The sequence below is a fragment of the Sparus aurata genome, chromosome 11 (genome assembly GCF_900880675.1).
Source record: "Sparus aurata chromosome 11, fSpaAur1.1, whole genome shotgun sequence".
In the NCBI taxonomy this organism is placed as follows: Eukaryota; Metazoa; Chordata; class Actinopteri; order Spariformes; family Sparidae; genus Sparus; species Sparus aurata.
This window is the reverse complement of record NC_044197.1, coordinates 19,115,586-19,131,501: the sequence shown is the minus strand read 5'-3', so window position 1 is coordinate 19,131,501 and position 15,916 is coordinate 19,115,586. Positions and strand designations below refer to the sequence as shown.

The 15,916-nt window shown below is 39.2% G+C and overlaps 2 protein-coding genes and 1 long non-coding RNA gene across 9 annotated transcripts in view; 1 reads left to right on the top strand and 2 right to left on the bottom strand.

Annotated features, from left to right (window-relative positions):
- Positions 1–1,291: 1,291 nt before the first annotated feature.
- On the bottom strand, positions 1,292–4,097 carry LOC115590952 (hydroxylysine kinase-like). The gene is made up of 4 exons (XM_030432449.1): positions 4,050–4,097; positions 3,147–3,455; positions 2,298–2,440; positions 1,292–1,418 (listed from the first exon to the last, which is right to left on the bottom strand). Exons 2-4 carry the CDS (start codon positions 3,322–3,324, stop codon positions 1,413–1,415), a joined length of 327 nt encoding a protein of 108 aa, XP_030288309.1. The 5' UTR covers positions 3,325–3,455; positions 4,050–4,097; the 3' UTR covers positions 1,292–1,412.
- A 2,491-nt stretch (positions 4,098–6,588) lies between these two features.
- The window catches only part of LOC115591912 (hydroxylysine kinase-like), a 22,104-nt gene continuing 12,776 nt past the window's right edge, over positions 6,589–15,916 (bottom strand). Inside the window, exons 1-7 of one of the 5 annotated variants that reach the window (XM_030434319.1) lie at positions 14,790–15,306; positions 14,303–14,385; positions 11,483–11,791; positions 10,113–10,172; positions 9,459–9,601; positions 8,518–8,698; positions 6,589–8,407 (exon numbers count right to left, since the gene is read on the bottom strand). In XM_030434319.1, coding sequence (XP_030290179.1) covers positions 7,971–8,407; positions 8,518–8,698; positions 9,459–9,601; positions 10,113–10,172; positions 11,483–11,791; positions 14,303–14,385; positions 14,790–14,932 — 1,356 coding nt within the window. In that variant the 5' untranslated portion in view covers positions 14,933–15,306 and the 3' untranslated portion in view covers positions 6,589–7,970. Of the gene's footprint in view, positions 8,408–8,517; positions 8,699–9,458; positions 9,602–10,112; positions 10,173–11,482; positions 11,792–12,594; positions 12,781–14,302; positions 14,386–14,789; positions 15,307–15,916 lie in introns of those variants that run through there. The other 4 variants (XM_030434320.1, XM_030434321.1, XM_030434323.1 and 1 more) reach the window with 4 other exon arrangements.
- Positions 15,310–15,916, top strand: part of LOC115591915 (uncharacterized) — a 2,128-nt gene continuing 1,521 nt past the window's right edge. For 2 of the 3 annotated variants that reach the window (XR_003986037.1, XR_003986036.1), the window contains exon 1: positions 15,550–15,896. This is a non-coding gene — a long non-coding RNA (uncharacterized LOC115591915). Of the gene's footprint in view, positions 15,369–15,549; positions 15,897–15,916 lie in introns of those variants that run through there. The other variant, XR_003986038.1, reaches the window with a different exon arrangement.

The following is a 15,916-nucleotide window of genomic DNA, read 5'->3' as shown; positions in this document are numbered from 1 at the left end:
TTGTCAAAATTAATAAGCCCGAGGTCTCTTGCTCTTCCAAACTTTTCCACAAACTAACAATTTTGAGTCACTGCCAGAGGAAATCAATGACATTCTCTGAGATGAGGCCTGAATGTGAGTCTGAATAACTGAATCTAAAAAAGGGTTTTATGCAGTGCGTGGTATAAATGGGATGATGTCTCCATCTAGTGTTCCACTGTCTCTTTTATTTTTAAGCGCCACAGCTTTCACAGAACTTTAACCAAGAGAGATGGTGACATTTATTACAGTTATTACATTTATTCAGTATGTAAGATTTAAGAACTAAAGAGTTTGTGGTATAGGTAGAATCATGTTTATTTGGCCAGTTGGTTCTTAAAGTCTTTTGCCGGAAACAAGGTACCTAACAAAGAAGGAAGGGTTGTCACCTCACCAAATCTTGCTTCAGGGCCCCACAGTAAGGGAAACACACTAAAACCCCAATTATCGACATCATTTTTACAGAAGAAAGAACTTCAGAAAATGAAAGAACACACTTCAGTGAGTAGTTAAGGATTTATTTCTTTTTCCAAATGATAGACTTGGTTGCTAATATTGTGATCAAACAGGGCAGTTCTGATCAAATATCTTTGAAGTGGCTGCACTCACACTGCAAATAGGAGCCTCTCCCAATCAAAATCGAGGGATGAACACGGAGCCGATAAAAAAAATCAGTCATTCAGGATTCAGTTCTACTCGTTTATCCAAATTGATTTTAAATAAAAAATCTCTGTTATTAATTATATTCGAAATTTCACACTATCAATTCACACATTTTGAACTCAAATACCACCCCTTTTAATCTCCCCCACAAAGGATAATTTGTGGATAGAAATAGTTTCATAACCTTTTCACCAGTTATGCTTTTTAAAACATGGTGGGGTCGTGTTACCATGCAGCATCCCCAGTCTAAATGACACCCATGCTCTGTCATGCTTATCTATTGATTGATTTGTTTATTTTTTAATTGACTGAGAATGGGCTGGCAACTGAGAACCATTTCCTCTCCACTTCTTGCTTGCCGCGCTCCCAGAGGTTCAAAATAAGTGGAATCCTACCTCTGGCGGTAGTCAGGAGATATTTGTGGTCTGGGTTTATTTTAGCCTGGTTCAGCCCATTAACCAGAGACTGACACAACCGACCCAGCGCCAGCAGGAATAGGGAATTCCTTTCATCCTCACTGAGCAGCATGAGGCTCTCCCAGCCCGCTAACACAGCTCCAACTGCATCCACACGACTGGGCTTGTCCAGCATCATGTACGCCATTGTTATGGCCACTTCAAACACACAGCATCCATTCATGATCAGCGCAAAGTCCAGGATGCCCGACACCTCATGACGCCCGCTGTCAACAGGTGTGACGACAATGTTCCCTTCATTTAAGTCCCTGTGTATCACTCCTGTGAAAGACAACACAGGCACACTTAGTAACTTTGTGTAATTGCACCAGCCAGAGGTCAGCTGGAGTAGCTTTTTGCCCAGTGTGAAAAGGATATATATTTACACTCCACCTTCACGGTTAGGGGGAAGATTGCAATAAAGGCAACACCAAATCGTTACAGGGTGTAAACTCCAGTCTTGCACATGAAAGTTTGGCGCGCTACGCTGCTTCCTTCATTTTTACTGAACATGGTACTCTTCTAAACTACTGTAATTGTGCTTTTAAAAAATACTGTAAAATCACAGTAATATTTTCTTCAGTATGGCATTGAAATCAAGATGTCATCCAATATGGACAAAATTCCTATTGATACTGGGTATTATTATTATTATTATTATGATCATTATTATTATTATTATTATTATTAACTTAAAATAACTAAACAAAACAAGCAGAACCATAAACAGAGAGTATAATAGCAGACCAGAAGAATATAGAATGTAAAGAATATACACTTGTTATCTGTATTACCTTTTCGGAAGGATCTGATTTTGGGCAGCACACAGGATTTAAACTGTCCAATTACTGCTTCAACCACTTCCTGTATGGGATCCCCATCCAACACTGACAGGTTGCCCTCCATGACAGCAACATTGTCCAAACACCAAATGTAATCCTCTCTTTGTAAGACATCCAGGTTTGGAGACACAACCCTAAAAAATTGAAAATGTTCCGATACCATATATTTTTTTCTACTATGTACTATATGTTCTTACATTCACTTAAATAGGATTGACCAGAGGTAGGTCCACATTGGATGTTAAAATACTCTACTGCATCAGCTAATGTTCCAAAATGTCTGTTAGCTGAAATATATGAATTTGACCTTTGAACTTACTTCTTGCAATGTCTTATTCAGGGTGGCAGCTGTCCTGCCGACATGATAAAGATCTTGCATGGTGAGTTCAGATTCTGCAATAGTTTTTCCAGGCATATAATTCAGCAACCTCATGCAGAAGGTCTGAGCACCGCGTCCGCAGTCTAACAAGGTGGACAGAGAAGAGGACCATTTTCAGTTTGGCTTTAAAAATAAAAAAATAAGTAACTTCATAACTCTGTTTAGTCCAATTAAAAACTTTAAAATGTCATTGTGATTTATGTATGAGTTTTTGACAGTAAGTGTTGTTCCCTGGATCATTCACATGCGGAAGAGCTCGTGCAGACAGTTTCAAGAAGTTATTATTATAAACCTTATTTAACCAGATGTCATTATTAATGTCATGTGATTAATGTCATTGCATGGAAATGCACAACAACAACACCAATGCTTGCTGTAACACTTGAAATGTTACTAATAATAATAATAATAATAATAATAATAATAATGGGAGTCAAGCAAGGCAACAGCAGCAGTGCAAATCATGATCGGTGGGAACCTGCGAAAAAAAAAGCACAGAGACTCTGGGGAAGAAGCCAAGTTAGTGTCATATCTTAATGAGACATGAATGTGTACATATAGGGGGGAAGAGAAGGAGACAAGAGCTCAATGCATCATGGGGAATTTCTCCCAGCTGTCTAAGTTTATTGCGATGTAACTAGGGGTCCACTGTAAGCTCGACTCTTGAATGAAGTGAGGGTATCTGCCTCCCGCCTCTTGCAGCATGTGCACTCTGTTATCTTTGTTCACATTATGACTTCAGCCAAGTGAATTTTAATGAAAGTGGACTGCAGGGATTTTTGGCGTTACCTATTTCCTCCATACTCATGAGCTGCCCAGCGATGTTGGGCGAGGCTTTTTGTGCAGGAATTCCATTCTGGTGCACAAAGGACAGCGCAAGGGTCTGCAACTCCAGCAGGGTGTCGTTCTTACTGTCCTCTGAGTTTATGATCTTCAGGATGTACTTGGTATCCTCCTTGTCCACCATGAGGAAGTTCTGGTCTACATGACTGGGCAGGGTGGAGATCTTAGTTACAGTCCTTCCATAAAGTTTCTGCGTCAGGTCGGTGGCTTGCTGCAGGGTGAGTGCAGGTCTTGGATTGACAGGCGTGGGATCATCTGCAGATTCATAAGGAGGGAATATGAGAGTCTCCCCTGCCAACGGCATCAGATTTATGACACGTGCTTACATTCAATGTCATCAGAGAGTTTCTGCTTGGCATACAGGCCTGGCAGGTTTATGCCCCCACAAACACAAAAACACAGACCTTAACAAAAAATCCGCCATTCAGTTTGCAGGGAAATGTCAACGTTTTTGTCTTTTTGTCCACACACACTGGGGTCCTAACTCCACTGGGGTTGGCCTTTTAGTATATGGGGTCATCCCCTGTGTGTGATCTTTGTCAATGAATGAAGTTGTTAATGAATGCAGCTAAATCAGATTCAGATGTCATTAATTGTAAGATTACAAAAAAAATCATGTTTTATATTTATAAAATACAACATGTGTTTTCATGGTGTTATATTTTATACTTTAGATTGTTTAAAGCATTAGGGTCCCAAAGACTGATCAATTTTCTCTTTAACAGATCATAAAAAACTTCTTTCAGTATCTTTGAAAGAGATATGTGTCATACAAACAGAATGTAAAGCAGGACACATGAGTATGTGGATATTATTTTCTAATTATTTAACAAAATAAAGTGCAATTACCAATTGTCTTTCAGCAGGTGATGTAGAGGAGGTGAGTGGGCCGGCAGCACAGAATGCAAAAGTCACAAGTTGTTGTCTTCAGCTCTATACCGAAGGGCTGTGGAGAGGCCAGTCAAACCAGATTCCTCCTCTCTAAGTATCATGTATGTTCTTGTCTTTCCTGAACAAACCAGTCCATTGAAACCAGATCCTGCCACAGCAGTGCATAAATGTCAAATTTAAATATATTGCTCTCACTTTGTAAAACATGGACACACTTAAACAAGATCGGTATAGAAGATAATAATTGTTAAGACATGTAAAGAATATGTCCATGAAGCTGTTCACATTTGGTATCGACATGTGTTATGAGAGAAAAGTAAGTAAACACCTCCAGGCTTAGCCTTTGGCACTCTCTATGCAAATACACATAAAAATCATTGGAACAAACCTGAGACAACATTTTTTCACACAGAGAAAGAAATATGTGCATATTTTTTATTTCTCATACGCTCAAGTATTTACAAGAAGTCCTGAATAATCCAAAATGGGTTAGAAACACAGCATTTTACAAAGTTTACGAACTATATCCTGATGCAACAAGTCTAATCACAATGAAATGCTTTATTAAGCATTTATTAAGTAATTGTGTATTGTAAAGTTTGTTTGTTTGTTTGTTAAAGGGGCACTGTGTAGTTTAACAGAAAGAATTAAAAACTAATAATACTAATAATACAAACTAAGAAATATTCATTTTTTTCAATAACTATATAAACAAGGATTTCTCAGAGGAAAATATGGTCCACAGTGCACTGTTTGAAGCTAGAAAAGTTAAACAGGGTCCACCATACATAAACAAAGTGAAATAGTATGAATAGTGCACCATTAACAGTGAAATAACTATGAACTACATTTTTATTAAATATAAATGTACCGTTTATTAACGACGGTTATTATGAACTGTTGCCGATATACATTTGATAAAAACTGCATCACATGCTTTTGGCTAAAAAGTCAGTTACAACAATTATAGCACGTGATGCACATACAGGGTCTTTTCTTTTCTTTTATTAAAGTGAATGTAGCCTCCAAAAAAAAGTAGGAGCTTAAGAGCACCACACGAGGGCAGTGTTACACTAGATTATATCTAGGAGGGTAAAGACGAGGGGTTCAGTACATGTAGTGAGAAGTGAAATATATGTAGCTGCCTGGTCAGTGCTATAACATGTAAAATGATTTAAAAATAAAATGTGTTATTTTTAATATTATATAAAGAAACACTGATGTATAATATACTTTAAAAAGTGTCTGTCTGTGTCTCTAATGTTTCTATTGGAATATAATGTACAACTGTAACATGATACAGAGAGAAATTAACAATTATTAAAACAATAAAGACACCAGCAAACAATCCAATGAGATCAGTACTTCATAGTTTTCGGGAATACATTGGCATCTGCAGCTTTAGGAGATTTGTGTATTTGTTTAGGTTTTTGCTGCATTCTGTGTTGGATTTATGTGTTGTTTTTCTTTGCCTTATGCAGGATTAGAGCAATTTGTGCAATCCCAGATAACGTGTGAACTTGTCCTATGAATCTGTTGGAACTCTTGTTGGTGATAATTTAAAGTTTTAAAGTTCGTTGCTGAGTTTGCACAAGTTTTAATGTTGACACTTCCTTTATAAAAATATGATATTCTTGTCTCATTGACTCTTGTTTTAACCTTCTCTTTTATCTGCCAGTTTGAGTCACTTACCATGAAAAACAGGTTGGGACACATTGTGAGAATGTGCAGTAAAATCCATGGCATAAATCTGGATGAACTTTCCACTTTACCCAGAGCGATAAAGAAAGTCCAGTCTATCCTTGTTGACTGCAGTCGCCCCCTATTCCCTAATATTTAATACAGCATGAATGTGATTTGCATTTTTATGCAAGTTAAGTGAATCCATGAATGTTCACAAAAGATCAAACTGCATGGATTTCTACTGTTCATGCAGGGCTGTTACAGTTATGTTGGCTGTTTTATGGTTGGCATGCACAACAACGCTTTACATGACATAACAGTTTATCACATGGAGGTAAGTTCTGGGATTCTCTTCAGCGAGCGAACAGATGACTTATTAGTTTCTGGATCAGAAACATTACAGAAAAGTCTGACATATTTTTAACCTTTTAAAGGGTTTTGACCCTTTAAAAGGGAAAAGTTTGGCACCCCTTATTAATCTCATCCATATTTCTAGTGTGTAATGTTGCACTACTTCTAATGTTTAAGCTGTTTCTGGTTGGACTAGGGTCAAAAACTACTAATGTAGATGCAATACAGATATTTCTCACCACCTCATTATAGAGTTAGAGTTATTGTATGTATACAATACAGTACAGTTACCATATCAGAGAACAGAAACATACTCTGAGGTTCATATTATTTATTAAAATAATTCAACAGTATAAAATGGTCTCAAATGGTAAACATTGGTGGACCCAGATATTCATTAAACACACAGTATAACAGCTGAGATAGGTTTCCAAGCAAAACAGAATGTCATACTGCACAAAAGTCTTGTATAAAAATGATTTATTGGTTTTTATTTTTCGTAAACCACATGACATGTGCTTGACAAGGCGTAAGATCTGTTACAGAGGACACAATGTAGCCTATTGTATTGTACAGTTACAAACATACAGTACAGCTGGTAATTTGATAAAAGCCATCCATTATCTGATAAGGTCCCAAAGGTTCCAGAGATTTGTATTGTTTCTTATAATGGTGGCATCAACCTTCTCAGTGTCAAACAAACATATGCAGTTAACATGCAGTTAAGAATCAAACACTGTTTATAGTCCTGAACAGGAACCTCTACCACTGCACCATCTGTGCACCCCAATGTAAAGAGACACACTGCGATTAAATACTTTTCTTTACAGTTGGCGTTTGCTCACAAATAAGTTTTAATGGTGGTCATCTGGTTGCTACGAAGGGTAGCCTCTGAGAACAGCTTGTTTACGCTTTGTGGGATTGTTAGCAGAAAGTAGTGTAAATGCCATGGATCCATTTTTTACATTCTTAGAGGAAATCTTGAAGGCACTTCATGTTGTAGAGCAAGGATTTAAACACTCTGTACTCTGAAGGAATAAAACGCAGGAAGTTAATATAATGCTCTCTGAAGTTAATCAAGGGGGATTCTGGCCACATATATAGTCTGCAGATATATCTGTGTAAGTGTAATGAAAGGGCAGAGGCAATTAGGCCTATCCTCTTTGGGTCAAACCTCTTTTGCTGTGTCAAACATTTTAATGTTCAACCAAGTTGCCTGTTTCCATACAGAGGAGCACAGAGATACACAATTCCACTTGAGTGTATAAACCCTGAATACTTGAGAACTTATTAAACATTGTTCTTTAAATATACATCATGTTAAGCTGTGACTACCAGAAAACTTCTGCCTCTTCAATATGATTTATTAGTTACTTATTAAGTTACTCATTACACAGCACTTTGACTCTCACTGTTAACCTCTTTCACACATGCATATGTGAATACTACAGGAAAATATACAAATGTCCGAGGGTGAGTATTTTCTACATGTGCACATCTGACATGTGTTAATGGGCACATGTGGAGAATGTCCTGGGGTGAAGATAGTATCCAGTGTTCATATGTGACAGGGGCTTTAGTTAGTTATTTTTGCGTTTACAGCACATGGTCCATTGTTACCATTAAAGATCAATACTTACTCTTGTATTAAGTTTTTCACTCTACTTCTCCTATAAGGCACACTGCAGTATTCCTACTTCAATATGTCTGGATTATTTTGTCTTTGAAACATAATACATTGTTGTTAACTCGCTATCTTAAAATGATACCTGAGAACCGGGTCAGTGGAATCACCCTGTTGTGCTGATACATTTATGAATGGCTTTCCTCAGATCTTTCTCACTTTCAGTGACTGAATTGGGCAGCACTCTGAAACCATACCTTCTCCACCTTCTCCTTTCCAAGCTCCCAGAGATGGCGTAAAATATGGACACCCCTCTTTGATGTAATCATCAGATACTCTGCGTTTTCTGGATGCAGTTTCACAGTGTAACGAGACAAAACCAATAACTGACAGAGGCGGGACAGCACCAGCAAATAGAGACGATCTCTCTCTGCCTCATTAAGAGGAATTACACTTTCCCAGCCCGCCAGGACAGGTCCACCCACCTCTACGGGTTCAGGGTGCTCCTTCATCATGTGCGTGATGTTGATGGCTAGCTCATGGATGTAGTAGCCAGTGTTCATGTCTCCAAAGTCAAGGATGCCAGAAATCCTGTAGCCATCAGTCTCATCGGGTTGCACAAGAATATTGAGGTCATTGAAGTCACCGTGGTTAATGCCTTAGAAAAGAAAGAAAAAATTGCTGTTTATGGGAACCAGGTAAGTGTATGAATGTAAGGCAGGGCAGTGTCAGAGAGAATCGAATATATCTAGTAAATAACACACTTACACTTGCGGAAATTGGAACGTTTGGGGACCAGAGTGGTCTTGTACTGATGAATGACATCCTTCACAACCTCCTGAAGAGGATCTCCGTCGAACACATTCAGGTATTCTTCCAAAAGGGGAACACTTGATAGACTCCATATGAACTTCTCTCTCTGCAGCACACTAAGATGAGGATGCTGTAGCTGAAAATAACGAAATAAAAAAGCAATAAAAATACAAAGAAGCGGAAGTCAGTTCGAGACATAGGTTTGGAAGACAACATTGGAGTTTGCTTTTATTTTTAAATGGCTCTACTAGACAGGACAGCTTAGACAGACGACAGCAAGTGAGATGAGGAAGAGGAGGGATGACAGGCAGTACAGGGCCCCGGATTGGATTCGGACCCTGTCCATGGACACGGGCTCTGTGAATGATGTGCACGCTCTACCAACAGAGCTTATGTAACCAGCTGTTAGCCAGAAGTCCAGTTTCATGTTTAATGAGGGGTAAGTCCTTTATTATACAACCCTATTAAAAAAAAAAGTTGTGAATAAGTGTAAACGAATATATTTCATTTTTAACCTGATTAACTTTTAACCTCCGCAACACATTTTTTTATTTGTTTTATCTTTCAATAGAAAAAAAAAGTCACAGAATTAAAGGCGGACTGTGGATGAGTTATTTCAGGAGCAGACCTTTCTGTGGGAGAGAGCAGCTTCTGTTGGATCATACTTTAAGCCTTTTAACTTCAAGACAGTTTACATGCATATGAACATAAATGAAACACTGAAGGACAGGAAAAAAACACGTCTCTTTTAAGACAATTTCACAAAACATGGGAAAAGTTTTGTCTGAAGATAAGAGCATTTCACATAGTTTAGCGCTATGTCATCTGGTACAGATCTGGTAATATTACAAAACCAAGTAAATGATTTATGTCTCAGAGGCTTCTTACTGTTATACCTCTTGTAGGATTTGGTCCATTCGGGCTGCTGTCTTGCCGGTTTCATACAGCAACTGTGGTGTTAAAGGAGCCTTGGAAATGGTGATTCCAGGCAAATAAGTCAGCAGCCGCACCAGGTACTTCTGACAGCCATAGCCACAGTCTGCCAAAGGTAAACACAGGGTTAGTATTGCAGTCATTTACCTCATTCTGAACCCCTTACAGGGCACACTAACGATTTGTCTGAGTATTTATTCACACGGCTTGCTATGTCGCATAAGACTGAAGCTACATTTGTGATATATTTTGCCTTGACGCAGAACATGTTGGTCTACATCCACCACCGGTCAAGTCAGCTTATCATTCATCTTTATTTGTCTTTATCATCTTTACTGCTGTGTACTTTCAAACATCTTCTGTGTTTTACTGTTTCGACATGTTCACTTTCAGCTGTTTTGGGAGTCATATTTAGCTACTACTGGTGAGAACACAACATTTCTTGTAATGCTACTTCATAATAAAAGGTTTTAAACTACTAAATAATGGGGGGCTTTTATTATTAAGAAGTTATAGTAAATGAAACGTGTTTGTAACTGAAATGAATTTTTGTTAGCGGTGATTCTTCAAGAGTACTAAAGGGATCAGAACAAGCGCATCATTGGTTAAAGACACACCTTCAAGCACGTAGCCCAGTTGCGGTGGAAATGCTGTATCCCTGCTGCGCCGAGTCAAACCTAGTAGAACCAGGCCGACAGATGTAATGGAAATGCGGCAAATGTCACTAAAGTACTTTAAAGGAGAATGGAAAGAATTACACTAAAGTGAAATAAAAAGCAGCACTTTGGTTTGTAAACAAAAGTTTATCTTTTCATTAGTTTATTCTAACACACCAGTTCAATTGCACGTGCACAGTTCGCATTTAAAGCCATGACCCTGTAGTATGTGTGTCACTCTTTGGCATTGACTATAGGAGACAAATCGTGTGTGTGTACCGCAGAGTAAAAGCTATGCAAATTAAAAATATAGCCCAACGTGTCAACAGTCAAATTTATCTTTGAAGTGGTATTAAAACATCATTCTAAAGCCTCACCTAAAGCAAGTCTAAAAGCCTTGGAGGTTATGATATAAAGGATTTGGTTGAAAACCAATAAGAGACTCATACAAAAAAAAAAATTAATCTCAATCATCACTCATGAGCCACTGGAAGCATGTGGCGTTGTTTTGTTGTTATTTTGTTTTTGGGCTAGAGCTGTCACTTTTTATTCGAAATCCTTTGAATGTGGAGTGAAAAGTTCATGTTCAAACTGTAATAACATATTGGAAATGTACAATCTATAAGCGCATTAGGCTGTTTGTTTGCCGTGTGAACAATAAGAGGCCGCTCTCAAACTTCACTATCAGCTTAACTTGACATTTCAGTAAACTAAATTAACTATTAACTAAGTTGCTATAAAAAATGAGTACAATAGCGAGGAGGGCTGTCCTAAGTGGACAGTAATGGAACCTAATTATCTGAGAAGTAATGTATAGAAAGGCAAGGTCACAAATCTGGGGACTCATCTGCTTGCTTATCAACTACAACGACAGGTGTATGAAATATTTATAACAAATTGTATCTCATTTCAAATTTGTTTGAACTTGAATTTTAAAAACGGAAAAAGCCCCAGGTCAGGGCGCCTCTGGTCGTGTCAGTTTTAAGGTTGTCACTACCCAATGTGTTACTATTTAATGACCTGGCAATGAGACTGAACAGTCAGCTGTCTTTCTCCTGGCGAGCCTTTTACCTCTTTTATTTAAAAAAAATCCTCCTCCACTCAAGTTTTCAAGTGCTTCACCTGAGCAGTGTTTCATAAGTCCTGCATTATTTTGTAATATCAGTCAAGACAGATTCATTAGTACATATACCTAACTGAAAAAAACACTGACCGCAGGGCTGCTGAGGAACAAAAAGTACAAGATGATCTTGCCTATATGGATGTGATTTTCTGAAAATGCTGTTTGACGTCTGTATCCATCTTTTCAAGTCAAACTGACGGTCACATACCCATTTTCTCCAGACTCATGAGCTGTCCGGAGGTAGTGGGCAGAGCTGTTTGGGCAGGAAGTCCATTCTGTTGCAACAAGGACATGGCAATCGTCTGCACCTCGACCAGGGTCTGGTTCTTACTGTCCTCTGAGTCCATTATCTTCAGGACGTACTCGCCACCCTCGACTACCGCAACATAGAGGTTCTGGTCACCGTAGCTCGGCAGCGAGCGGATTTCTGATGCCGTTAGCCTGAAGAGCCTCTTCACCACATCCTTCGCCTGAGAGACACTGAAGTTGGGCTTGGTATGCTTCTGTGCCATTATTGCTGAATGAAAACAAAAAAGAGAAAAGGAATTCACTTACAAAACAAAAGCATCATAGTAACCAACAGTAAACCTAGAGTGAGTGAAACTGCCAAAGTGTGAATTACAGAAACCTGGTTGCAACATCAGGAAACAAATTAAATACAACTATGGGAATATTTTTTATTTTCCAAACTATTGTTGTTTGGTATTGTGCAATTCTGATTCTCTTGTTTTTTTGTTCACAGGGTACATACTGTAGGTCACATACATGTTTTCTAAATGCTGCAGGTGTGAGGTCAAATTGATATTGATGTCTTCTTAAGTTGCTGTGTTTTGGCTGTTTTTAGCAAGTGCTTTCTTGAGCTGCTGTGAGCTCTCTCTGCCGGGGCGTATGTATCAAGTAAAAAGACCGACATTTGTAAAGTTCAGCTTCTCCAATGTGAGGATTTTGTCCATTTTTCTTTTTTTTCTTTTTTTTATCCTAAGGATGTAATTCTGATTATAATTAAAGATTATGGCCACTGTAAAAGAAAAAGTTAGTTTTCAAATCAAATCAATCTTTATTTGTTTGGCGCTTTTTATGCAAAAAGTAGCGCAAAGTGCCTCACAGAGATTAAAACAGCAAAGAAAATCAAGAAAGAAAATCAAAAGAACCCAACCCTCCCACCCCCACAGATATGCACAGAGACATACACAAATACATACACACTGATATACACACTCACACATACGCATGCAGACCAACAGTCCCACCCACACATACACTAGCTGTCACTAAAGAGACATGGCCAGGCAACGAGACCTGAGGTGCGGAAGAAGCTACCTTTGGGGGCCAGCCACACTGATAGAGATCACGATCCAAGGCCACAGCGAGCACCGCCACAGAGACCACCGCAACCCCGGGCAGACAGGAGGCCCCACACCAAGGTGCAGAGCCCTCTAGCCACCCGGGCCGAAACCGTCCATGGGACAGCAACCCCAGTGGCAGACCAGAGACAACTCCCAGTCTGGCAGGCCCCCATGAGGAAACACTGGAGATTAAAAACTGATAGACTAAAACAGTAAAATAAAGCGAAAAGCATACAGGCTAACAACATGAGGGACTAAAACATAAAAGAATTTAAAAATCAATTAAAAGCCTGGTTAAAAAGGTGGGTCTTGAGCCTCTTTTTTAAAAACCTCAACAGTCTCCGCGACCCTGAGGCCCTCCAGCAGGCTGTTCCACAGTCGGGGGCCATAATAACAGAAAGCCGCCTCCCCGTGCTTTTTTGAACTAACCTGTGGTATGGTTAAAAGGCCGGTGCCAGAGGACCTCAGGGTCCGTGGGGGCTGATAAGGTAAAAGCAGGTCAGATAAGTAAGAAGGCCCAAGACCGCTAAGACACTTAAAAACTAGTAAAAGACCCTTAAAAATAAACCTGAAACGCACGGGGAGCCAATGCAGCGATTTTAAAACCGGTGTAATGTGCTCCCGCACTCTGGTTCTTGTCAGCACTCGTGCGGGTGAGTTTTGTAGTAATTGTAGATTCAAAATGCTGTTTTTGGGAAGGCCAGAGAGCAGGGCATTACAGTAATCTAAACGACAAGAGATAAAAGCATGCATCAGCACCTCCGTGCTGGCCTGAGAGAGAAACGGGTGGACTCTGGCTATATTCTTAAGATGGTAAAAACCTATCTTTGTTATATTTTTTATGTGTGGAATAAAACTGAGCTCAGAGTCGAAAATCACCCCCAGGTTTTTTTTACAGATTGTGATGGTTTAAAATCCTTTAACTTCAGTAAAAGTTTCTCTTTCTGGCCTTCAAGACCAATGACTAAAACCTCTGTTTTGTCCTGGTTGAGCGGTAGGAAATTTGCTGCCATCCATGTATTGATATCTAAAATGCAATTAAAAAGCACATCAATAAGCCCTGTGTTATCAGGAGACACGGCGATGTACAGTTTTAACATTATTTTCTCTGAATGTGGCTTTTTCCTAAGAGTCTCTCTCTCTCTCTCTCTCTCATTACATTTAAAACAAATGGTGAAACAGCAGGATGTTTTAACAAACTTCCTTGTATTTTTATTATTTTCACTGATAACTCACATGAAGATGTGGATGTCTTGTCAACCATTATTACATTGATAGTTAATACCTGTATACTTGACTGTGATGTGACAGTTATAACAATGCATTGACTGTCGGTGGAGACGAGCTTCACAATATATTCAGAAATATTCATTACATTTGTCATCTCCTTCTTGGCTACAGATACATAGGCCTCGCATGCTGACTTGGCATGCATACAGATTAATACTTGTTTCCTCTCCTTCCAAAGGGCAAACTAACAAGACAGAAGAAGCTACGACAGATGCTTTTCATACCGTCAAATTGCTTCAATCAGTGGACTTGGTTTGATCCTCTGCTTTGATCCTGATTATACTGACATACTGAATTTCACTTTTCACACAAGCAAAGTAGCAGGTCTTTGATCAACATTTGTGCACCTAGGCCAGCCAGACTGTAACTGTAACAGACTGCTAAAGGTTTACTTTTGCATCTGTTTGAAACGCCAGGGGGCTGCCAAAACAGGATCAGCATAGGTGTAGTGCTGCGGCCAGCTCCGCCACTTTTTCTGTGTAAAGGAGTGTGGATATTAAATGTTCACAGTTAATGTGGCTGAAAATCATACACATTATAAACGCTTCAAGATCCAATCATCACTAAAGGGGCTGTCATGCAAGAGAGTAAAAAAAACGAACAAACAAAATACAAAACATGCCTCACATGAACATATGCACACACACATATAAAAATAATGTTTTTATATTTATAAAATACAACATGTGAATCGATGGTGTTATATTTTATACTTTAGATTGTTTAAAGCATTAGGGTCCCAAAGACTGATCAAAATTCTCTCTAACAGATCTTAAAAAAAATCTTCTTTCAATATCTCTGAAAAAGTTATGTGTAAAGCAGGACACACGAGTATGTGGATGTTACTTTCTAATAATCTAACAAAAAAAGTGCACTTACCCGTCGTCTTTCAGCAGGTAATGAGGAGGAGGTGAGTGGGCCGGCAGCACAGAATGCAAAAGTAACAAGGTGTTGTCTTCAGCTCTATAACGAAGGGCTGTGGAGAGGCCAGTCAAACCGGATTCCTCTTCTCTTATTATCATGTATGTTCTTGTCTATCTGTCTTTCCCAAACAAACCAGTCTATTGAGACCAGAGGGGTATTGCACAAAAGTAGAATAAAGATATCCAGGATAACTGAGCAAGCGCGGCTTGACCTAGTCTGCTCGGCGCATCCTGGCTTAATTGGTTGCACGTTTGCCAAGCCAGGATGAAAAGGCGCGGCTATGTCAAGCCAGGTGTAGATAGTCTGGATAAGTGCGTGTTCACGGCAGACTTAAATAGACCTCGCGATCGCTCACAGAATCACCGATGGAAACATGGATAAGAGTCGCGCGTCATATCTCACGGCCGCTGAACAACAGCTCCTGACAGAGTTCTATGAAGAGGTGAAAGACATTATAAGAAAAAAACGCATTACCAGTGCCGTAATTAAAGAATGAGAGAAAACCTGGCAGACAACAGCGGACCGGCTTAATGCGTAAGTAGTTCAAAACTGTACAATTAATAAACAGTGCTCCACTGGAACTGTCATAATTAGGCTACAATTAAAGGACTAAAGGAGTTACTTTTAAAGTCCACTAATCAACTGTTGTACATTTTGCATGTTACTCAGGAAATGTAGAGTATGATTAAGTGCAAACAATTATCCACGTGTGTTGTTTAATCTATTTTATCTTTCTCTCCTTCATAAAGAACAAACTTGTCTGGCTATAAAATGACCTGGCAGCAAGTTAAAATTAAGTACAAGAACATTTTGCAGGCTGGTGACTTTAAAGTAGATAACAGTGAACAAATGAGGTGAATAGATTAGGTGTCTGCTGACATGTTGACTGTCTGTATGATTGTAGCAGTTAAATGGCACAGGGGGGCCCACCAAACCAGGATACGACCCCAGCAGAGGAGCTGGTACTCCATTTAAATAAAGGGAGGCCAGTGATGGAGGGGATCCAGGGAGGGACAGTAACAGACTCTGTCCCAGCCGCAGAAACTGTCCGCTTCATCCAAGGTACATCCTGCAGTACTACT